The sequence below is a fragment of the Coffea eugenioides genome, chromosome 2 (assembly GCF_003713205.1).
Source record: "Coffea eugenioides isolate CCC68of chromosome 2, Ceug_1.0, whole genome shotgun sequence".
NCBI classification, from domain to species: domain Eukaryota; kingdom Viridiplantae; phylum Streptophyta; class Magnoliopsida; order Gentianales; family Rubiaceae; genus Coffea; species Coffea eugenioides.
Genome location: NC_040036.1, coordinates 26,805,233 through 26,822,769, shown reverse-complemented (window position 1 = coordinate 26,822,769; position 17,537 = coordinate 26,805,233). Strand labels below are relative to the sequence as shown.

Genomic DNA, 17,537 nt, shown 5'->3' with positions numbered 1-17,537 from the left:
AAATCTGCAGTGCTTCTGATCACGCCATTTTTTGAGTGCAGTAATGTCCTTTGGGTTCCATTGCAGATTCCGCAACACCGACTAGAGAGCATGTGCCTTTTTTGCAGAAGAGATTGATGATTAGAAAATCATCAAGCCCACTAAGAGAGCATGTGTCTTTTATGTACTGTGTATATCTTGTACTGCTATATTGCTTATCGTCATCATTGTTAAAGCGAAATTTCAATCCCCATCAAGGTCCCTCAAAGTTGGCCATTTCTACAGTTTCTTTCTGATCAGTCGGTGGCAATAAGGCAAACTGCATCTTCAATATATTTCTTTGTTAAAAGTTAAAACCATCTCTCTTATCTGCTGAATCAGGTATTACATATTCCAGGAGTACGTTCAGTTCTTAATTAGCACATAGTTACATGTGAAGTTTATGTTGCTTTACACGGGTAACATTGTATATTTGGAAAATCATTCAAAACGTCCCTCACATTTTGCAAATAACTTTTTTCGTCCCTCACTTTTAAAAGTGTAATTTTGCGTCCCTTATACATTCATATTCATCAAATTTGATCCCTACCTAAATTTTCGACTAGTTTTTGGTCGGAATCCACCACGTGCCTTGCACATGATCATTTTTTAAGGGCAAAATTATCGAATCAAATTTTACATAATTCGATTCATAGTCCCTTACATTTCACAAAATGAATTTTTTCATTCTTCACATTTTCAAAATGAATTTTTTCAAAACAAAAAAAGTCATTTTGTAAAATGTGAGAGACGTTTTGAACAATTTCTCCTTGTATATTAATAAACCTTTTTTTAAAATTTTCTAATAAGAGGAAGATAGGATCTAAAGAACAGGCAGGGATTAGATGTGTTAATAAACCCTTTATGGTAATGAAGTTCTTTTTTTTTTTCCTCCCTTAAATTTTGAATCCCTAAACTTTTAAAAGTGTGTATTTATCCATTAAACTATCAAAAGTGTAAATTTTGAACCATTTTATCTATTTTCACCATTAAGTCTATCAGATCTAGTTATGTTTCGTCACTCACATGGCTCTTAGATCTGGTAAACCTAACAGTGAAAATAGATAGAATAACCCAAAATTCTTTTTTCATAGAGGAAAAACCAAAAAGATATGTACTAGTTCAGTAAGACATGCAATAATATGGTGGTTTAATAAATTAAATGAATTAGTCAATAAATTATATGATCTAGTCAGTAAAAAACATGCAAATATGAACTAGTTGATAAAGACATGCAATAAATTATATGAACTAGTCAGTAAAAAAAACTTGCAAATATAAATATTTAAGTGTTTTTGTTTAAAATGAAACGAACATCATGATGAATGGATACATGCAAAAGGAATATCACGAATAAAAATGGCATATACTTTTGTGGTCATATATACAAAGATAGGCAAGCAAAATGGTTCTCTGCTTTCCGTTTTTGGTTGCATGTAAAAAAGCATTTTTTGTATCATATTCCATATAAGGTTAAAGAATAGTTTTTTTTTTAATTTTTGGTTTCTCTCCTTTCCCATACCAATTGTATGTAAAAAAAAATCAGTATCATATTCCTTAAAAAAAAAGTAAAGAGTCTTTTGTTTTCCTTTTTCTTTTTGTATAAGCATGCTCTTGCATCTCACAATAATTATAAAGTGCAATATGCAAGAAAGAGAAGCACAAAAGAGAAAAAAATCCAAGGTCAAAAAAGCACAAGATAAAAGATAAAGAACTAAATAAGGTAAAAGAAATGGAAATAAATACAGAAATAGAAGGAAGCATTAATAACTAAACATTCAATAAACAAGGAAGCAACCATTAAAGTAGAAAGTGTAAAGAATAGCTAATCTAGAATAGGAACGTAGTCCACAGAAGTAAAAGCTTAAACAAACAATAACAAAGATGGAGAAAAGTTGAGAGTAAAAAAAAGGAAAAATCGTTCAACACATCCCTCACATTTTGTAAAATATCTTTTTTCATCACTTACTTTTAAAAATGTATTTTTACATCTCTTACAAATTCACATTGTTCAAATTTGGTCCCTATCTAGATTTTCGATTAGTTTTTTACCAGAATCCATCACATGCCTGGCACGTGATCATTTTTTAAAGGACAAAATCATTAAATCAAAATTTACATAATCTGATCCATAGTCCCTCATATTTCACAAAATGAATTTTGTTATCCCTCACATTTCACAAAATGAATTGTTTCGTCCCTTACATTTTACAAAATGAATTTTTTCATTCCTCATATTTTACAAAATAAATTTTTTCATCTCTCATTAATCATGTGTATAAATAAATTTTTTTAAAATTAATATATATATATATATATCTATTTGATTTCATCTGAATAATACGAATAGCATGTAATATATTTTTATTTAATTTCACCTGAACATACTGTTTAGGCGAAATTAAAATAGATATATACATGATTTAAAAAAAATTGTTAGTTTTTCACTCATCTTCATTCCTGTTACTCAAAAATTGAAAATAAAGAAGACATTTAATTTTAAACATTATCAGGTGTTTATATTGAATTAAATTTGGACAGAAAAAATAAACAAAGGAAAAGTATAACAAAAAGAAGTAAATGATTGACACTTTCAAATTTTAAAATAATCATAAGGTAAAAAATTTAATTGTTGGTCTTAAAGGTAGTGAGTAAAAATTTCAAATTTACACTGTAATTTATTAGCATGACTATAGAATTCAAATTAACACTGATTAATTAGATGGTCTTATTACATAACTCAATAAATGAATTATTACCAAAATAGAAAAGATTATAAATATTGAATAAATTCACATGATGAAATCAAATATATGTATATATGAGTTTAAAACAAAATTATTATATTTAAACCCATGTATATATCTATTGAATAGCATATGTACAATTATAATTAGTCTGTTTAAATGAAATCAAATAGAGATATATTACATGCTATTCATACTGTTCAGATGAAATCAAATAGAGATATGCATGGATTTAAAAAAAAAAAATTATTCGTACACATGAGCAATAAGAGATAAAAAATTCATTTTGTAAAATGTGAAGGACTATAGATAAATTATGTAAATTTTAATTTGATAATTTTACCTCTAAAAAATGATCACATGCAACGCACGTGATGAATTCTAAACAAAAACTAGTCGAAAATTTAGTTAGGGATCAAATTTGACCGATATAAATTTGTAAGGGACGAAAAAAGTCATTTTACAAAATGTGACGGACGTTTTGAACGATTTTTCCATAAAAAAAATAGGTATTGATCACTATCTAATGTACATGGATGGCAAATGTAACTAGAGACATGAATTAGATCAGACATTAATTACGATAGGAGATGTTTTAGTGATGGACAAGATACCTAGGAAATTGGTCCAAAGCATGTTGATTATCCATGTGACAGTAATTATGATAATTTAGAAAACAAAACCGTAAATAAATTAGTTAACAAGTGCCCAATAAACACTTGTGAAGAAAAGTTCAAGTATTAATTCTTTTAAAAATAGTGTAGTTAATTTGGAACATCACAATTCGGGGTGCAATAAATTTTAATGTTTATATTTGTATAGTAATTTAGGTATAATCTAAGTGCCCTAACATTTGTCCAAAATTTTTTTAAAAGAAAAAAAATGCATAATAAATCTCTGGACTCAATATTTAATACAAGGCAAATCATGCAATCTTTTCATGCAGGTCAATTGGCATGAAAGGGCCGTCCCGCCCGAAATATTTAAAAAAAAAAAAAATCAAGAAGTAGTCAAACAATTTTAAAAAATTAAATTTAAATTTTAAAAAAAAAGAGAGAGAGAAAACAAGAAGCATAGATTTGGGTCAAAACCGAGATGAACTGCACAACACGTAAAATAAATATCAAAATAGGAAACCAGCAAAGATGAATACAGACGGGAATGACGTAACTGTAAGGACAAAATGACCAATGGGTTTAAACAATACTTATTTAAAAAATAAAAATAAAAACGATGGAACAAGTTAGAGGATTACCCCTACACTATTCATCAGACCCCAGCCCTTTTATAAAGTAGAGATTTTGATACCAACTAACTAAAAGTAAGAGTTGTTAATCATATCCAAATACAAATAGTATAAGAAACTAAAAGGCTGGACGAGGACACATTTGTATGTATGGACAACAGATTCCTTTTTATCAATATGGGATAGTATATTTTACTGAGCCCGATGAATTAATTAGATAAACAATGCTCTATGTACGTCTCTGATTGATCTGTACCTTCTTTTTGCTTTGGATTGGTGCAAGTTTTGTTAATTCACTTTTAAGCAAAAAGTGCAAAAAAAAAAAAAAAAAAAAAAAAAAAAATCAAAGAAACGAAAATAAAAATAGACTGTGTAGTGTAACGTCAAAGGCAATGAGCAATTATTATGAGATTGGCAGTTGAATTGTTCAAATTGCTAAGGTCAAAATTGACAAATGCAATGGTCAAAAACATTTTCCAAAAATAGGAAAACGATGCATGGCAACGGCAAATGCGTTGTTCATACATTTATTGCATGTGAACTTGAGACTCTCAGCCTCCATATTTTTTGCCATGGAATAGTCTTCATCTCTACAATTGTTCTCACTATCATGTGAATCATTATCAAAAGAACGAAAGAAACGTTCATGACCCTTTGACTCACATAAGTTCATGACTTTTCTGATTTTCCCAAAAGAGGAGTTCTGTTCTTTCATCTCTATAAGGCGTCTCAAAACTTTGTATAGTTTTTCTTTCTGGAATAATTATATGTTTCTTTTTCTCACACAAATCCAGAACTAGCGAACCCGGACTTCTAATCGCCGCGTCATGCTGCCGTTTTGCCAAACAGAGAGTCAATGATCGAGTCTGTAAATAGGTCCAGTTCTAAGGGTCCCAAGAAGGGGCGGGGAAGCACGATCTGTGGAGCGCTGAGAGTTCCGGGTTTGTCTCCTGTAGTTCTGGGCTTAGCCTTTTAGCTTGGAACTAGTCTTAGCATAGTATGACAGAACCATTAGCATTAAGGGGCTCCCCTCCCCTTTCTCCACGAGCATTTTCTTCGTCGCTGTAGATTTTGAACGAGCAAAACTGACTTGTGTAACAGAAAGCGATCCACAAGGACCGTGCCCATTTGAGGATTGCTAATTTTTGGAGTTCTTGTGAAAAAAACGAAAATGCACGGTAACCATTTGATATTATATAGAAAATGAAAAGGTGATTAAAAATGAATTAAAGAATATTTCTAAAATTTTCCTGATAAAACTGGGAATCCAAACATAGACGGCTTCCTTCCTGACCTTGTAATGAACGACTCTCTCCTAATAAACCCATTCTTCTAGTTCAGTAAAAGGCCAAAAAAGAAGCAACTGGAATTTCTTCTTCTTGTTCCTTTCCCATCTTTATCTTTAATTGCCAGTTACTGTCAGTTATGTGAGGTCACACTCAGAATACAAGAGCGAGTTTATGAAAAGTCAGGAATTCATTCTAGTTTCTACAGAACTATACACATCAATCATCCTCCTGTTTCTACTGTACTTTGCAATTTTATGAACAACTTATAATACAAAAAATAAGCGAGGGAGATCGAGAAGGAGAGGGTGTGTGATCATCAAGCTGCCCAGAAGCAAAGAATTAAAAACATTTCTGTTATTTCTGCCGTTTTCTACTACGCTCTAAATCACTCAATCTTAATTTTAGCAGCGCATGTTCATGTTGCATCTTATCTAGCAGCGTCTCAACCATATGCAGCTCCTCCTTGAGATGTGTAATCTGCTTATCTAGCAAAGCAATTTCACCCCCACTTTCACTTGCACCTCTGTTGATGCTATACATCCAATCTGCCTGTGGAACCACGTGAATCTGCTGAGGTCTGCTTAACAAGGTGAGTATACTTGCCTGCAAGTGGCAGTTCCAAAGAAGAATCAATTGCTGTCTAACATGAAACACTAGACAACCTGCTGCATCCATGGGTAGCCCTCGTATTACTTAAGAGCCTGCTTCCATCTAACAAGATACAAGTTCTTTTTTCTTTTTGAAGCATGAGGACTAGCAAAGGTTACATTTTTTTTTTGTTTTTTTCTTCTCTTTAGATATATAGGACTCAATCATGAACTATCATTAATAGGTGTTCTCTCCCCATATGACAAGTTTTGCTACTAAGAGCACTAATATAATATGCAAAATGGTTTTTAGTAACATCACCTGCATTAGGAGGAGGATCACAGCAATGCCAATAACTAGAAACAGGGACACGGGATTTTGATTTTTGAGTGCTGAGTAGAACTTCACCAGTAAGTCGCTAAATGGAGCGACTGATGCACTGCCAGGGTGGCCCCTGCCTGGGGGAACAATTGGATGTTGGTACACATCCTTTGAAATTGGCAAGGCCCGAGAGAAATTCACTTCCACTGCTTCATCTGACTTTTCTAGACTCCCCACATTTCTCTCTTCCTTTTTCCCCTGAGCTTGATTACTTTGAATCAGGTTACCTGTTTCATGCCAAAAAAGAACCATTGGGATCATGGAAAAAATTATAAACACCTGAGAATTGTTGTAATTGTCAGTTTATATCCCATGTACTTGTCAGGTATTCAACATCCTACCTTCTTTTACTTCAAGGTTCTTCTGCTTCAATAACTGATGTGCCTGAAAGAAAGCCCACAACTCCCATAAATTGGACTTCAACAATTAGTAATCTACAAATTCAAGTACATGCAAGGAGCAAAAAGAGAATACAAGGTCTATCCAAGTGGCATATGCTTCTCGACTCTCTTCAATTGTTGACTGCACTATCTTTCCTGCAAAAACATTGGCACGCTTGGCATTCAAACAAAATTTAAAGATGACGGGTCCATGATTAATTTGTTCAAAGAAGCATTTTCAGCAAAAGCACATTTTTATAATTCAAAAAGAAATAGAACAACCATCAATTTCAGAAAGAGCAATGAAGCTGTTTAGCCACAAAATAACAAAAAACACAGCATGATAGACGAGATGCTGAAGCAACACTCACGCAAAAGAACTAAACGCCAAAAAATGCCAAAATCTGGTATTGATTGGTCAACTAAATATCCGATGAAAAATATTCCTCAAAGAAAATGTAGTGACAGGAGTCTAATATCTGAGGATGTACATCCATCTCACTAGAACTTGTTCCGACATACATATATTATGAGTATTGAGACAAATAGAGAAGCAAAAGTGGAAAAATGACTAGTCCCTGCTTCAGATTTCATCCAGATTTTATCCCATAGAAGTTCAAATTTGATGTGAGAAAAAGGCGTGTATCTGTAAAGTCTATCTCAAAACTCGAAACTTGTATCTAGCCCAAGCTTGTGGAAGGTACAATAATATGATATGTTCAGAAAGCTTGACCAGTGATAAATAAGGAGGACAAATTATTATTTCCCAAATTTAGTCCAAGGCTCGAATCACATGCTTCCCCAACAACCAAAACACTCGCTTGCAGCGAGGAGTTAGAAAAGCTAAAGTAACCATATCCAAATCATGCTTGTACATAATGTTGGCAAAAAAAAAAAAAAACTGCACTATTAAGATAAGGTTGTCTATCTCTTAGTAATTTCAAAGCACAGCACCCAACAATATAAACTACTAATGGAAATGAAATTCTTCCAGTTAGCATCCATATATTAGGTGCAGAAAGTAACCAAAAGGTTAAAGGGAAGCAATGTCAGATTCTCATCACATACCTCTCCACATAGTTTTCTTGGAAAAGTTCACGTTAACATATACCCTTAAAATGCAACCCCTTTTAGATTCATCGCCATCTCTTTCGACATGCCAAAGCCCCTGTGCAATAAAAGAATCAGAGAAGTGCCAAGAAAATAATCAAAAAGTAAATTTCTTAGCAGCAATGATTGCTATAATAAATGACCACACACCACACCCCCCCCTCCCTGCTTCTTATCTCACCCCTCCCCTGCTAGAAAATAATATTGAAAAAAAAAAGTAAACATCTATTTTAATCCATTTTTGGATAGATACACAAGACATTCTCATCCATAGTAAAAAATGTTTGAATTAAATTAAAGGGGGGGGGGGGGTTGAGGGCACGATATAGGACTCCCTCTTCCCCCCCTCCCCACCCAAAAAAAAATATCATAGAACTTGCATCCTCAAGCTACATTTAATTAATATAGGAAGCCTAATCAACTAAAACTTGATCCCCCTGTAGTCTATCTTCTGGATGCTCCACTCCCAGTTTCTAATATTCAAGATCCTTGTGCATCGTTTTGATAATACAAATGATCAACCATATCTACCATCCTGTAATAATACAGCTATACAAGATGAATAGCCTCAACCAACCCCACAATACTTCAATCCAACCCAACCCCAGAAAGAAAAAGGGGTCGAAATACCACCTCAACCAGTTAAACCTCAAAGATACATATTCAACCACGTATATTACTGCTAACAAAAGAACTCTTCAGATCTGTTTGAATAGAATAAAAGCTATGTGGGAAAATGAAGTGACTAAAGGAAAGAGAAAAATAGTTTTTTGTGCATGTTTGTTTGACAGGAAAATTTGAGAGAATATAGGTCATTAGTAGTAGTTATTGAGCAAATTATGCATAATCAACGCCTTCTATTGCAATCCTGAAAATTTCTTAAGGAAAAAAAGATGCAGCAATGCGTAGGAAAGCGCAGGAAATGTTTATCAGGAATGTGTGGGAAAGTGCAGGAATTGTTTATCACTTTCCTGCAAACCAACAAATATGAGAGCAAAAGTTAAGTTACTTTCCTTCACCTTCCCACACTTCTCATTGCAAACAAATGCTATCTACAGGAAAAGTCAGAATCAAGAAAAAATGTAAATTCATACCTCTACACGAAAGTAGTCAGCATAAGGCACGTCACTAATCTCTTGGGAGGTCTCAAGAATGAAATGACTGCCATCAAGAAAAAGTAATACGTACATTAGTACAGTCAAAAGTGTGGGCAATTGTAACCACATAATTATGTCATTATGAAAGAAGTGAAGGTGTATGTATGGTCAAGACACCAGATGACTCAAACATGTGCATTTCTTGGATATAGAAAAACCAAGTTATCTTGATTTTTTCAGCTTAGGACCATCAATAACCAAATGTTAACATCTCAAAAAGTAAATCGACAGCATTGTTTAGTATGACCAAAGGAAGATTAACCAACCGTGACTCGCCAAAAAATTAATAGAGAAAAATATAGCAGGCTGAGCTTGAGTTAAAGGAAGATATAACACACCCATACAATGGGTTTAAGCAAGCACAGGAACCTTTGCCCAACCGCACTCCATTCAAGAGATTAAGCAGGTCATGAAAAGGGATTAAGAACCTGCAGACTAGTCCCGAGTTATAGGACATCCTAGCAGAAGTGTAAGCCGTGATACACTACCCATTTTATGGCAGTCAACTACAACCTGGATTAGAGACCATGAATGGAGGGACATTCAACAATTTTGCTGTAAGCAAGGCAGAAGTATCCACTCCATTATAAAATTACAGCATCACACCACAAAAACAAACTCCAACAAAGGGCAATCCAGTGCTTATAAAACAAGATTCTTTGCTCGACAAAATCTCCATTCCCAACCTCATTTTTTTTAATGCTTCCCAACCTCATTAATATCCTACAATTTAGAAATTCAAGTATCATACTCCACCACAGTGCCTAACAAATAATACAAAACAGAATACCACCACTTCTCCCAAAAAATAAAAAACCCCCACTTTCCAGGCCTCTATCCAACATTACTGGTCTTTAGCTTCTCTAACCAACATACAAAAGTCTTGATGACAATCACTGAATCACACCCACTCCAATGATTTTCCCTTTAAATGTTGTTATTGGATACCCTAACTCCCAAACAGCTTAAAATATCAGGTTGAAGCAAGATTTAAACATAACTAAGATCGGTGGTATCCAACAAGACTTTCAAAACGTGCTAGCTAGTCTCAAAATTTTTTCATTAGCAGTTGTGGCATACAAATACTTTCTTGAAGGATCAGAGCCATGCCAGACAATGTCACCCCAGTAGGACAGAGTTTCTCTCCTGGTAAGGTCCTAATAAGTTCAACACAAGACAAGTAATTTTAAATGACGTGTCACCCCATTTCACATCAATGAAAGAATACCAATCTAACCTGAAACTAAGCTTTCTCGTTCTACTCTTTTTTTTGGAGCATGTTTTGTCACTAGGCTCATGTTCAACACAAGACAAGTAATTTTAAATGACGTGTCACCCCATTTCACATCAATGAAAGAATACCAATCTAACCTGAAACTAAGCTTTCTCGTTCTACTCTTTTTTTTGGAGCATGTTTTGTCACTAGGCTCATGTTCAATATTAACAACCAAAGAATTTGTATGATTCAATTACTACAAACAATCTGGTAAGCTGTCGAGTTCTTGATGAGTAACTAACCCAATGCATGATAACAATAAGTCCAATAAGGCGAAAGCGCAACTCAGGGAGCATTCTGGGAATATAGGATAAAACAGTGCTACAGCTAAACTATAAACACTAAGAAAGGCATGCTTCGCAAAGAAAGGAGAAATAACTCAAGTAAACAGTCACAACGTATCTGCCTTGGTAACAACTCAACATTTCAAGCAATGAGAATTTTATTTCTGATGAACAGAAAAGCACCAGTTCTTGTAAACTCGATATTGCTGAACTACCTGGCAGCTACCAAATTTTGCACCTATAAAGGATCCAAAACCAAATTTAGCATACACGAATAGTATTTCTCCTCTAATCTGGTAAGCAGTACAAACACAAACCAATCTATGATTTTTTATTAGTTCAAAGCAAAGAATTACCAAAATAAATCTTAATTGGATGTTGAAATGACACATCACGAGTGTACCCAGATTTTTCATGAGGACGCCATTCAGTCTGCTTAAAATCTGGAAAAGAAAAAAAATTAAAGCAAGAAACAACACAAGACAACCATTGATATAGTTAGAAAGCAAGTGAAAGGAAACATCAGTATCTACACTAAGTTTCACCTGTAAGTTTAAAAAAATATAAATACAAGAATCTCACATCAACTGCCCAATTACCTCTATCTCCACATTTTCTATGGAAAGAATCCTGAAAATCAACCGCCTGATCGGAAAAAAAGAACTCAAGAAACTCCTCCACTGTGACCTAAAAGTAACACAGTTATAAATTTATAAGAATTAGGCAGTCTGAGCTGCAAGAATAAGTGAACCAGATATCTAGAACATGGTATGTCCACAAGGAAGTTATAATACCGGAAACTTGGAATCAGCTACCATTGTAAAGCCCTCAGGAACTGCAGAAACGAAGTCAACCAGACTTACAATAATTGAAACTGGTAAATATAACAATGCTGGTACAAATTTTCAATTTTTCAAAAAGGGATGAGCTACAAGCCTATATGAATAACAACCAAGAAAAAAGGTAAAAAAGAGAATATAACGTAAGTAGTAACAAATATAACATAAAAACATAAATTATCTTTGATAAATGTGAACACGGCTTCAAGCAGAATACGAAGTAGTTATGTAACAGCTCATGCATGGAGGTGACGTAGGAGGCGAAATAGTAGCCATATTAGGTAATCTTTACTTCAAGACAACTAGCATGAACATCAAGTCACGCCAAAACTGACATTTTCTTCAATTTGTTGGCAGATCATTTTAGCAAGTTTTTGCAGAGATTCAGTATCAAATCTCGCCAGAATTCCCTCACAGAAAAGACAGATGAACATGCAAGACATAATTCACTGATGAGCACAGTATATTAAAGCATTCATGTGCTATACTCTTCTTGTTAAATTGGGTTATTATACTTCTAAAGCATGACCAAATTGATTTTTTACTACACAGAATACTACCTGACATACAGAAGACAGTTATTCAGTACAATATCTTCTTGTATTATCAGCAAGTAATACTAGAGACACATAAGGTACTTTACAACTTGGAAACAAATGTATAATATGACTAACCCTGTGGAGGATCATAATCCACTAGCTCCCATGCCAGAGACTTCCCAGATGCTGAACAATCTATGTTCTGTACATTTTCTACATTGTTTTCTGCAATGTCTTGCTGCTGAATAGATGTTGATACAATTTCTGGCTCTCCATTAGCCTGGGGTACGACATCGTCTGGTGTCAAACCATCTTTATCCCTGTCTTGCATCCACATTGAACATAAAAAATCTTACCTGAACATAGAGCAATGCAGTGGTATAAGATAGCTCAGACAGTACCTTTCTATTAGGTTTGACTCATCCACCGATTGTCTGCAGCTCTCTACCTTTTCAACTATCGCACATCCATTCTCTAGGCTATTTGACCCTGTAGTGGACTCCTACATCCAAATCAAAAGGTTTTGTAAGGACAACTGAATCAGTCAAACAAGTTTAATAAGGATTCCATAGATTTCCTCAGCAAGAATATCCAGGTATGCTGCTTAAAATCAACGGATTCCAGTTTCTTAAGAGCTAAAAAATGTTTCCAATTCCTCTCTTCTACTTTTGCATACTTCTGCCAGTACTATAAGCTTTTGGGGGGAAATGATCCTTAAGCCACCATACATGCAGCTTTCAGAACTTTGTGAAACAGATTTTGGTTTTTAGAACATTTAAAATAGACCATGCTGTCAAATTTTATACAGCTTTTTCAATAAACACTATTCTTTAAGAAGATAGTTTTAAGGTAATTTTGTGGAATAACCTATAAAAAGATGTAAAAGCTTCAGAGAGATACTTGATGCCTTCAAAGAACCAATTCAGCATTTATCACATGCATAGAATTCTCAACCTTTTGATGTGCAATATGAAGTTTTACTCGAGGTTGCAGTGGAAATCATCAGTCCAGCTCTGGACTTCCAAATCTAGGTTTTCTGCCCTATGTAATCACAACCTACGTTAAATATAAGTCCTTCACTTTGGCAACCCATTCCAATTCCAGTCCTACATAATATGAGTTCTACTTGTGATTGGGAAATCTCCACTCAAACAAGAATAAACCCAATTCCGCGTTTCAAAATTATCCATCAATAGAATCAAAACCAGAAGAAAAAATATTTTAGGCATGCAACTCTTTGAAAAGACACAACGAAAACGAAGAAAGCATTACTCAACTAGACATGCAATCAACCAGCAAAAGTTCACCACCAAAAACTTGGCTTCCATATTCAGAAAGTGCATGGTAAATATATCCCTGATTCTAATCTTTGCCAAATGAAATTCTGTCAATTTTTTACTGCAGGAGAAACCCTTTTAGTACTGCCAAATATAATTTAGCAATGGACTTTTTCAAAGAAATAATAGAGGAATAACAGAAGGCAAATCTACACTTCAAATCCAACCAAACAAGTAAAACCTATGCAGCTAAAAATTTGGCAAATGAAATTCTGCCAATTTTTTCCTGCAGGAGAAACCCTTTTGGTACTGCCAAATATAATTTAGCACTGGACTTTTTCAAAGAAATAATAGAGGAACAACAGAAGGCAAATCTACACTTCAAATCCAACCAAACAAGTAAAACCTATGCAGCAAAAAATTTGGCAAATGAAATTCTGCCAATTTTTTCCTGCAGGAGAAACCCTTTTGGTACTGCCAAATATAATTTAGCAATGGACTTTTTCGAAGAAATAATAGAGGAATAACAGAAGGCAAATCTACGCTTCAAATCCAACCAAACAAGTAAAACCTATGCAGCTAAAAATTTGGCAAATGAAATTCTGTCAATTTTTTCCTGCAGGAGAAACCCTTTTGGTACTGCCAAATATAATTTAGCAATGGACTTTTTCAAAGAAATAATAGAGGAATAACAGAAGGCAAATCTATGCTTCACATCCAACCAAACAAGTAAAACCTAAGCAGCTAAAAATTTGGTTGCCAACATTGTGACTTTTCCATGAATTTTCTTTTGACTATTATGTGGGTTACACATAGGTAAAATACACTTAAGAACTACTCTCATTTTAAGTATTTTTCCAGCATTGAATAAAACGCTCAAAGCCTGGAGAAGCTCCCAAAATGCATCAAGCTCATCCATAGATTAATGATTATATGTGTAACTACTAAACAAAAGGAAATTAACCTGCTCATCTGCGATTGATTTGATGTCACGATTATTCTGAGACCAACCATCATTTATGAGCTTATAAGCTTCATCACGTGACAGGAAAGATGTAAAGAAAAACTGCAATAAAAGAAAGATTGTCAGATATCATGATTCCTGAAGTCATCAAATTGTAAGACGCTATGTGCTGTTGAAGTCTGGATTGAAAGCCATACCTTCTTTTCCCCAGCTATTATTTCAATTGCGGTAGGAAAAATAGCTGCTGCTTTTGCTCTTCTTACAGATGTGACTTCATTAAAAGGGATAATTTTCTAAAAGTAAGGGCAAAGTCAAATCCATCAAGCAAATAAGGTCTAATAGAAAAGTCACAGGCCATAAAATTAACACCAACATAAGACATATCAAGAAGATAAAAGGATGCCCATCTCCAACAGTGCTGCAGACACTAATCATGTAAACAGAACGCCAATATTGTTAAAATTTAGAAAAAGACCACCAACACAACTGCTTATTAAATGAATATACGAACTCAAGTTTCCTTCCAAAAAGCAGGTTGAATTTTGACACCAATGAAAAAATCAACACTTCAAAGACCAAAAGATAGAATTAACAAAAGAAGATCTTGCCCAATCTGTTAATTCTTGAAAATCAACTACATTGCGTGCTGCCTCACTATTTAAACAATGATTACCAAATGAATTACAACCCATATGTTATATCCAGTTTCAAGTCTCTGAGTTTTTGTGAGAGAAAGAGACGGTGAAATGTTTGTTTTGACTGTGTACCTAAGCATCCTTAACAGATTTTCTACGTCTGACTGTATGTGAGAGAGAGAGAGAGAGAGAGAGAGAGAGATAGATTATACAACTCACTTATGACAAAAGTGACTAAGTTCTTCAAGAAAATGTACTTAACACTCCAGCCCTGAGTTCATTAGAGATGGGAAGTATCAGGGCAAGTTCAATCCCATCTAACATGGGTTTTGTAACTTCATTCATCCAATGACTCCCACCGAAACAATCAGAACAGAACATACATTTAAGCTCTCTGCTTTGCTGCATTACCAACATGATTCAGTACACATTGAATTGTTTTAGCACATCTAGTCCTTCATTATACTATCAAATGCTTACATATAGAATAACTTCCTATCAAGTTTGAGTGATGAATTTGTAAAACTGAACCAACAAAAAACTGGAGAGGACTTCTTATTTGACATATTAAACAAATGAAAGAGACCCTAACCACAGCCATGTCCTAGTATAGTACACCAAGCATTAACTATTAAAAAAATATAAGGAATTGACAACTAACCCTTGTTTCAAATCCAAATAGGTTGGAATAAAAGCAGATATAATGAGCAAACAGGTACATGTGACCCTGCAACCAACAAATAACATTAACCATTAGCAGTATCTTACACCCAAATAATTAACAATTATAAGAAAGGATTAGCAAGCACATAGGCCCAAAAGTGTCCAAAATAATAGTTTCAACATTCCTTGTGCCAGTGTAATAGAACAGCTAACTTGATTTCATCATTTGCTGTCTCACAAATGCCACCTAAAAATAAACAATAGACAACCAAAGAACATGATACACATAACAATTACCTGAAGAAGAAAATTCTCTTGCAATGCACAATTGAAGTCTTGAATAAGAACCTGGCAAATTTTAATAAAAAAGAAAGAATCTAAGCATCCCCAATGAAAAGACACAACTGGTCAAAAGTTGGAGCCAAGAGAAATAAATTAAATCAATTACAAAATACGAGTGGATCCAAATGAAGTGAAAATAAGGTCGCCTCAGGGGGAAAAAAAAAGGAGAAGAAGAAGAATAGAAGACCAGTAAAATCATGAAAGAAGAGGAGAGAGAAAATAGCGTTTACTCAACCAAATGAGAAGACCAAGCAAATATGAGATACTCTGCACTATAAAGTTCAACTCCACCCATTCAGGAAAAAACCACTATATGGAAAACTCAACTTGCAATTTTCCCAGCATGCTTAGTACAAGCATTCATTCCACAAGAGGAATAGTTAAATTAATAAGTCACGGCAAGACAGGGAAAAAAGCATAGATAGTCACTCACTTCATCCTGGGGAAGACGAAACAGTTGCCGGTACTCTTCACTTCTCAAAAATAACTGATTCTGGTACCAAAACAGGGAAAAAGACTTAACAAGAGATGCATTCAAACTGCTAATAATTATGCTATAGCCATTAATACTTCCTCGCATTTCCTTCCAACACCTAATACACAGAAAATAGAAGCACAAGAATTGAACAGATCAAAACCTCAATATACTCTCTAGCCTCCCAGTTCATTCGAAAGAATATCTTGCATTTACCTTCCCCAACTATCCTAATTATACATGACTCAACTTATCTTTTATTACAAAGTGTCTCTTTACCTCACAATCACTTTTTTTCTTTCAACTCACAAGCACATTGTTGGACTATTTATTGATTCTGTCCCCAGTTCCTTATTAATTTGAATACACTTAAGACCCGCAGGAGAATTTCCTAGTAACTCTCTTGAGTGCTTTTGGATCCCTCATAAAGATCGATTCTTGGCTTCAATTTGTAGAGTGCAGTAGTGCACTTCAACACTAAAGAATTAGAAAATCATACCATGCAAAAATTAGTAAAACGCAAATTTAAAGCCCTATCATATAAATACCAAGGTCAAGAAGCCAGAAAGTTTGTATTTACATCTTCCTAAACCCTTCCTCAGCTGAAATTTTTAATCTATTTCTTAAGCAATTAAAATAAAAGAAAACGCTAGAACATAACAACCAATTGCTACTTATCAACATAATCGAACGCAAAAACGAAAACCGCGGGAAGCGCATTATTGATGAGAGCTAAATTTTGAAGCAATGATCAAAGTCAATTAGAATCTGAACCTGAGAATCGACGAGCTGTCTAGAAGAGGAAGGAGAGCGATCGAGGGAGGAAGGGCGATCCGGTGTTTCGGCAAAGGAGGGGTCCGAGGCGGTCGCATTGGAGACTTGTCGTGAAGGTGTACGGCTCATGGAAAGCGCCGGCGACGGGGTAAGTGAGGGCTCCACCACCTTCTCCGACGCCACTGCCGCCATGGCGGTGTATATATATATACAGATGGATATAAATATATGTATGTATATACAGGTAGAGAGAGAAACTGTCGGTTCGATAAACCTTGAATGAATTCAAGCGTCGGGTGGGAGTAGAAAGAGTGGAAGTTTAGCTGCAGTGCGCTCTTAATAAAGTTTTGGCAACCGCTTTCAAGTTCCCGCAAAATAGACAGACGTTGACGTATTTCATACGTGGCTTCTCAACTTTATAATTTCCTTCTTACTTTTAAGTGGAATAATAATAATTTTTTATTAGAAGTATTTTCCTTTTCTGGAACAAAATAAATTTGATTGGTGATTTGGGCATTTAAGCAGAGCTGTTTGGATAGTAGATTATTTGAAA

The 17,537-nt window shown here is 34.5% G+C and overlaps 1 protein-coding gene across 1 annotated transcript; it reads right to left on the bottom strand.

The window, feature by feature from the left end:
- Positions 1-5,367: 5,367 nt before the first annotated feature.
- LOC113764172 (protein VASCULAR ASSOCIATED DEATH 1, chloroplastic) lies at positions 5,368-17,273 on the bottom strand. The gene is made up of 18 exons (XM_027308251.1): positions 16,985-17,273; positions 16,169-16,228; positions 15,691-15,741; positions 15,392-15,457; positions 14,293-14,388; positions 14,096-14,197; positions 12,256-12,356; positions 11,990-12,174; positions 11,271-11,311; positions 11,076-11,163; positions 10,833-10,919; positions 10,660-10,714; positions 8,854-8,920; positions 7,718-7,817; positions 6,744-6,805; positions 6,611-6,653; positions 6,210-6,496; positions 5,368-5,903 (listed from the first exon to the last, which is right to left on the bottom strand). The coding sequence occupies exons 1-18, from the start codon at positions 17,174-17,176 to the stop codon at positions 5,655-5,657; spliced, it is 1,932 nt and encodes a 643-aa protein (XP_027164052.1). The 5' UTR covers positions 17,177-17,273; the 3' UTR covers positions 5,368-5,654.
- Positions 17,274-17,537: the final 264 nt, after the last annotated feature.

What these genes read in the sequence shown, in the direction of transcription:
- LOC113764172 (XM_027308251.1), bottom strand. Translation starts at nt 17,176, where the DNA reads ATGGCGGCAGTGGCGTCGGAGAAGGTGGTGGAGCCCTCACTTACCCCG. An exon ending in TAGAAAATGTGGAGATAGAG is followed by an intron (nt 10,920 to 11,075) that starts GTAATTGGGCAG and finishes TTTCTTTTCCAG; the next exon opens with ATTTTAAGCAGACTGAATGG. An exon ending in GAACCTTGAAGTAAAAGAAG is followed by an intron (nt 6,497 to 6,610) that starts GTAGGATGTTGA and finishes GGCATGAAACAG; the next exon opens with GTAACCTGATTCAAAGTAAT.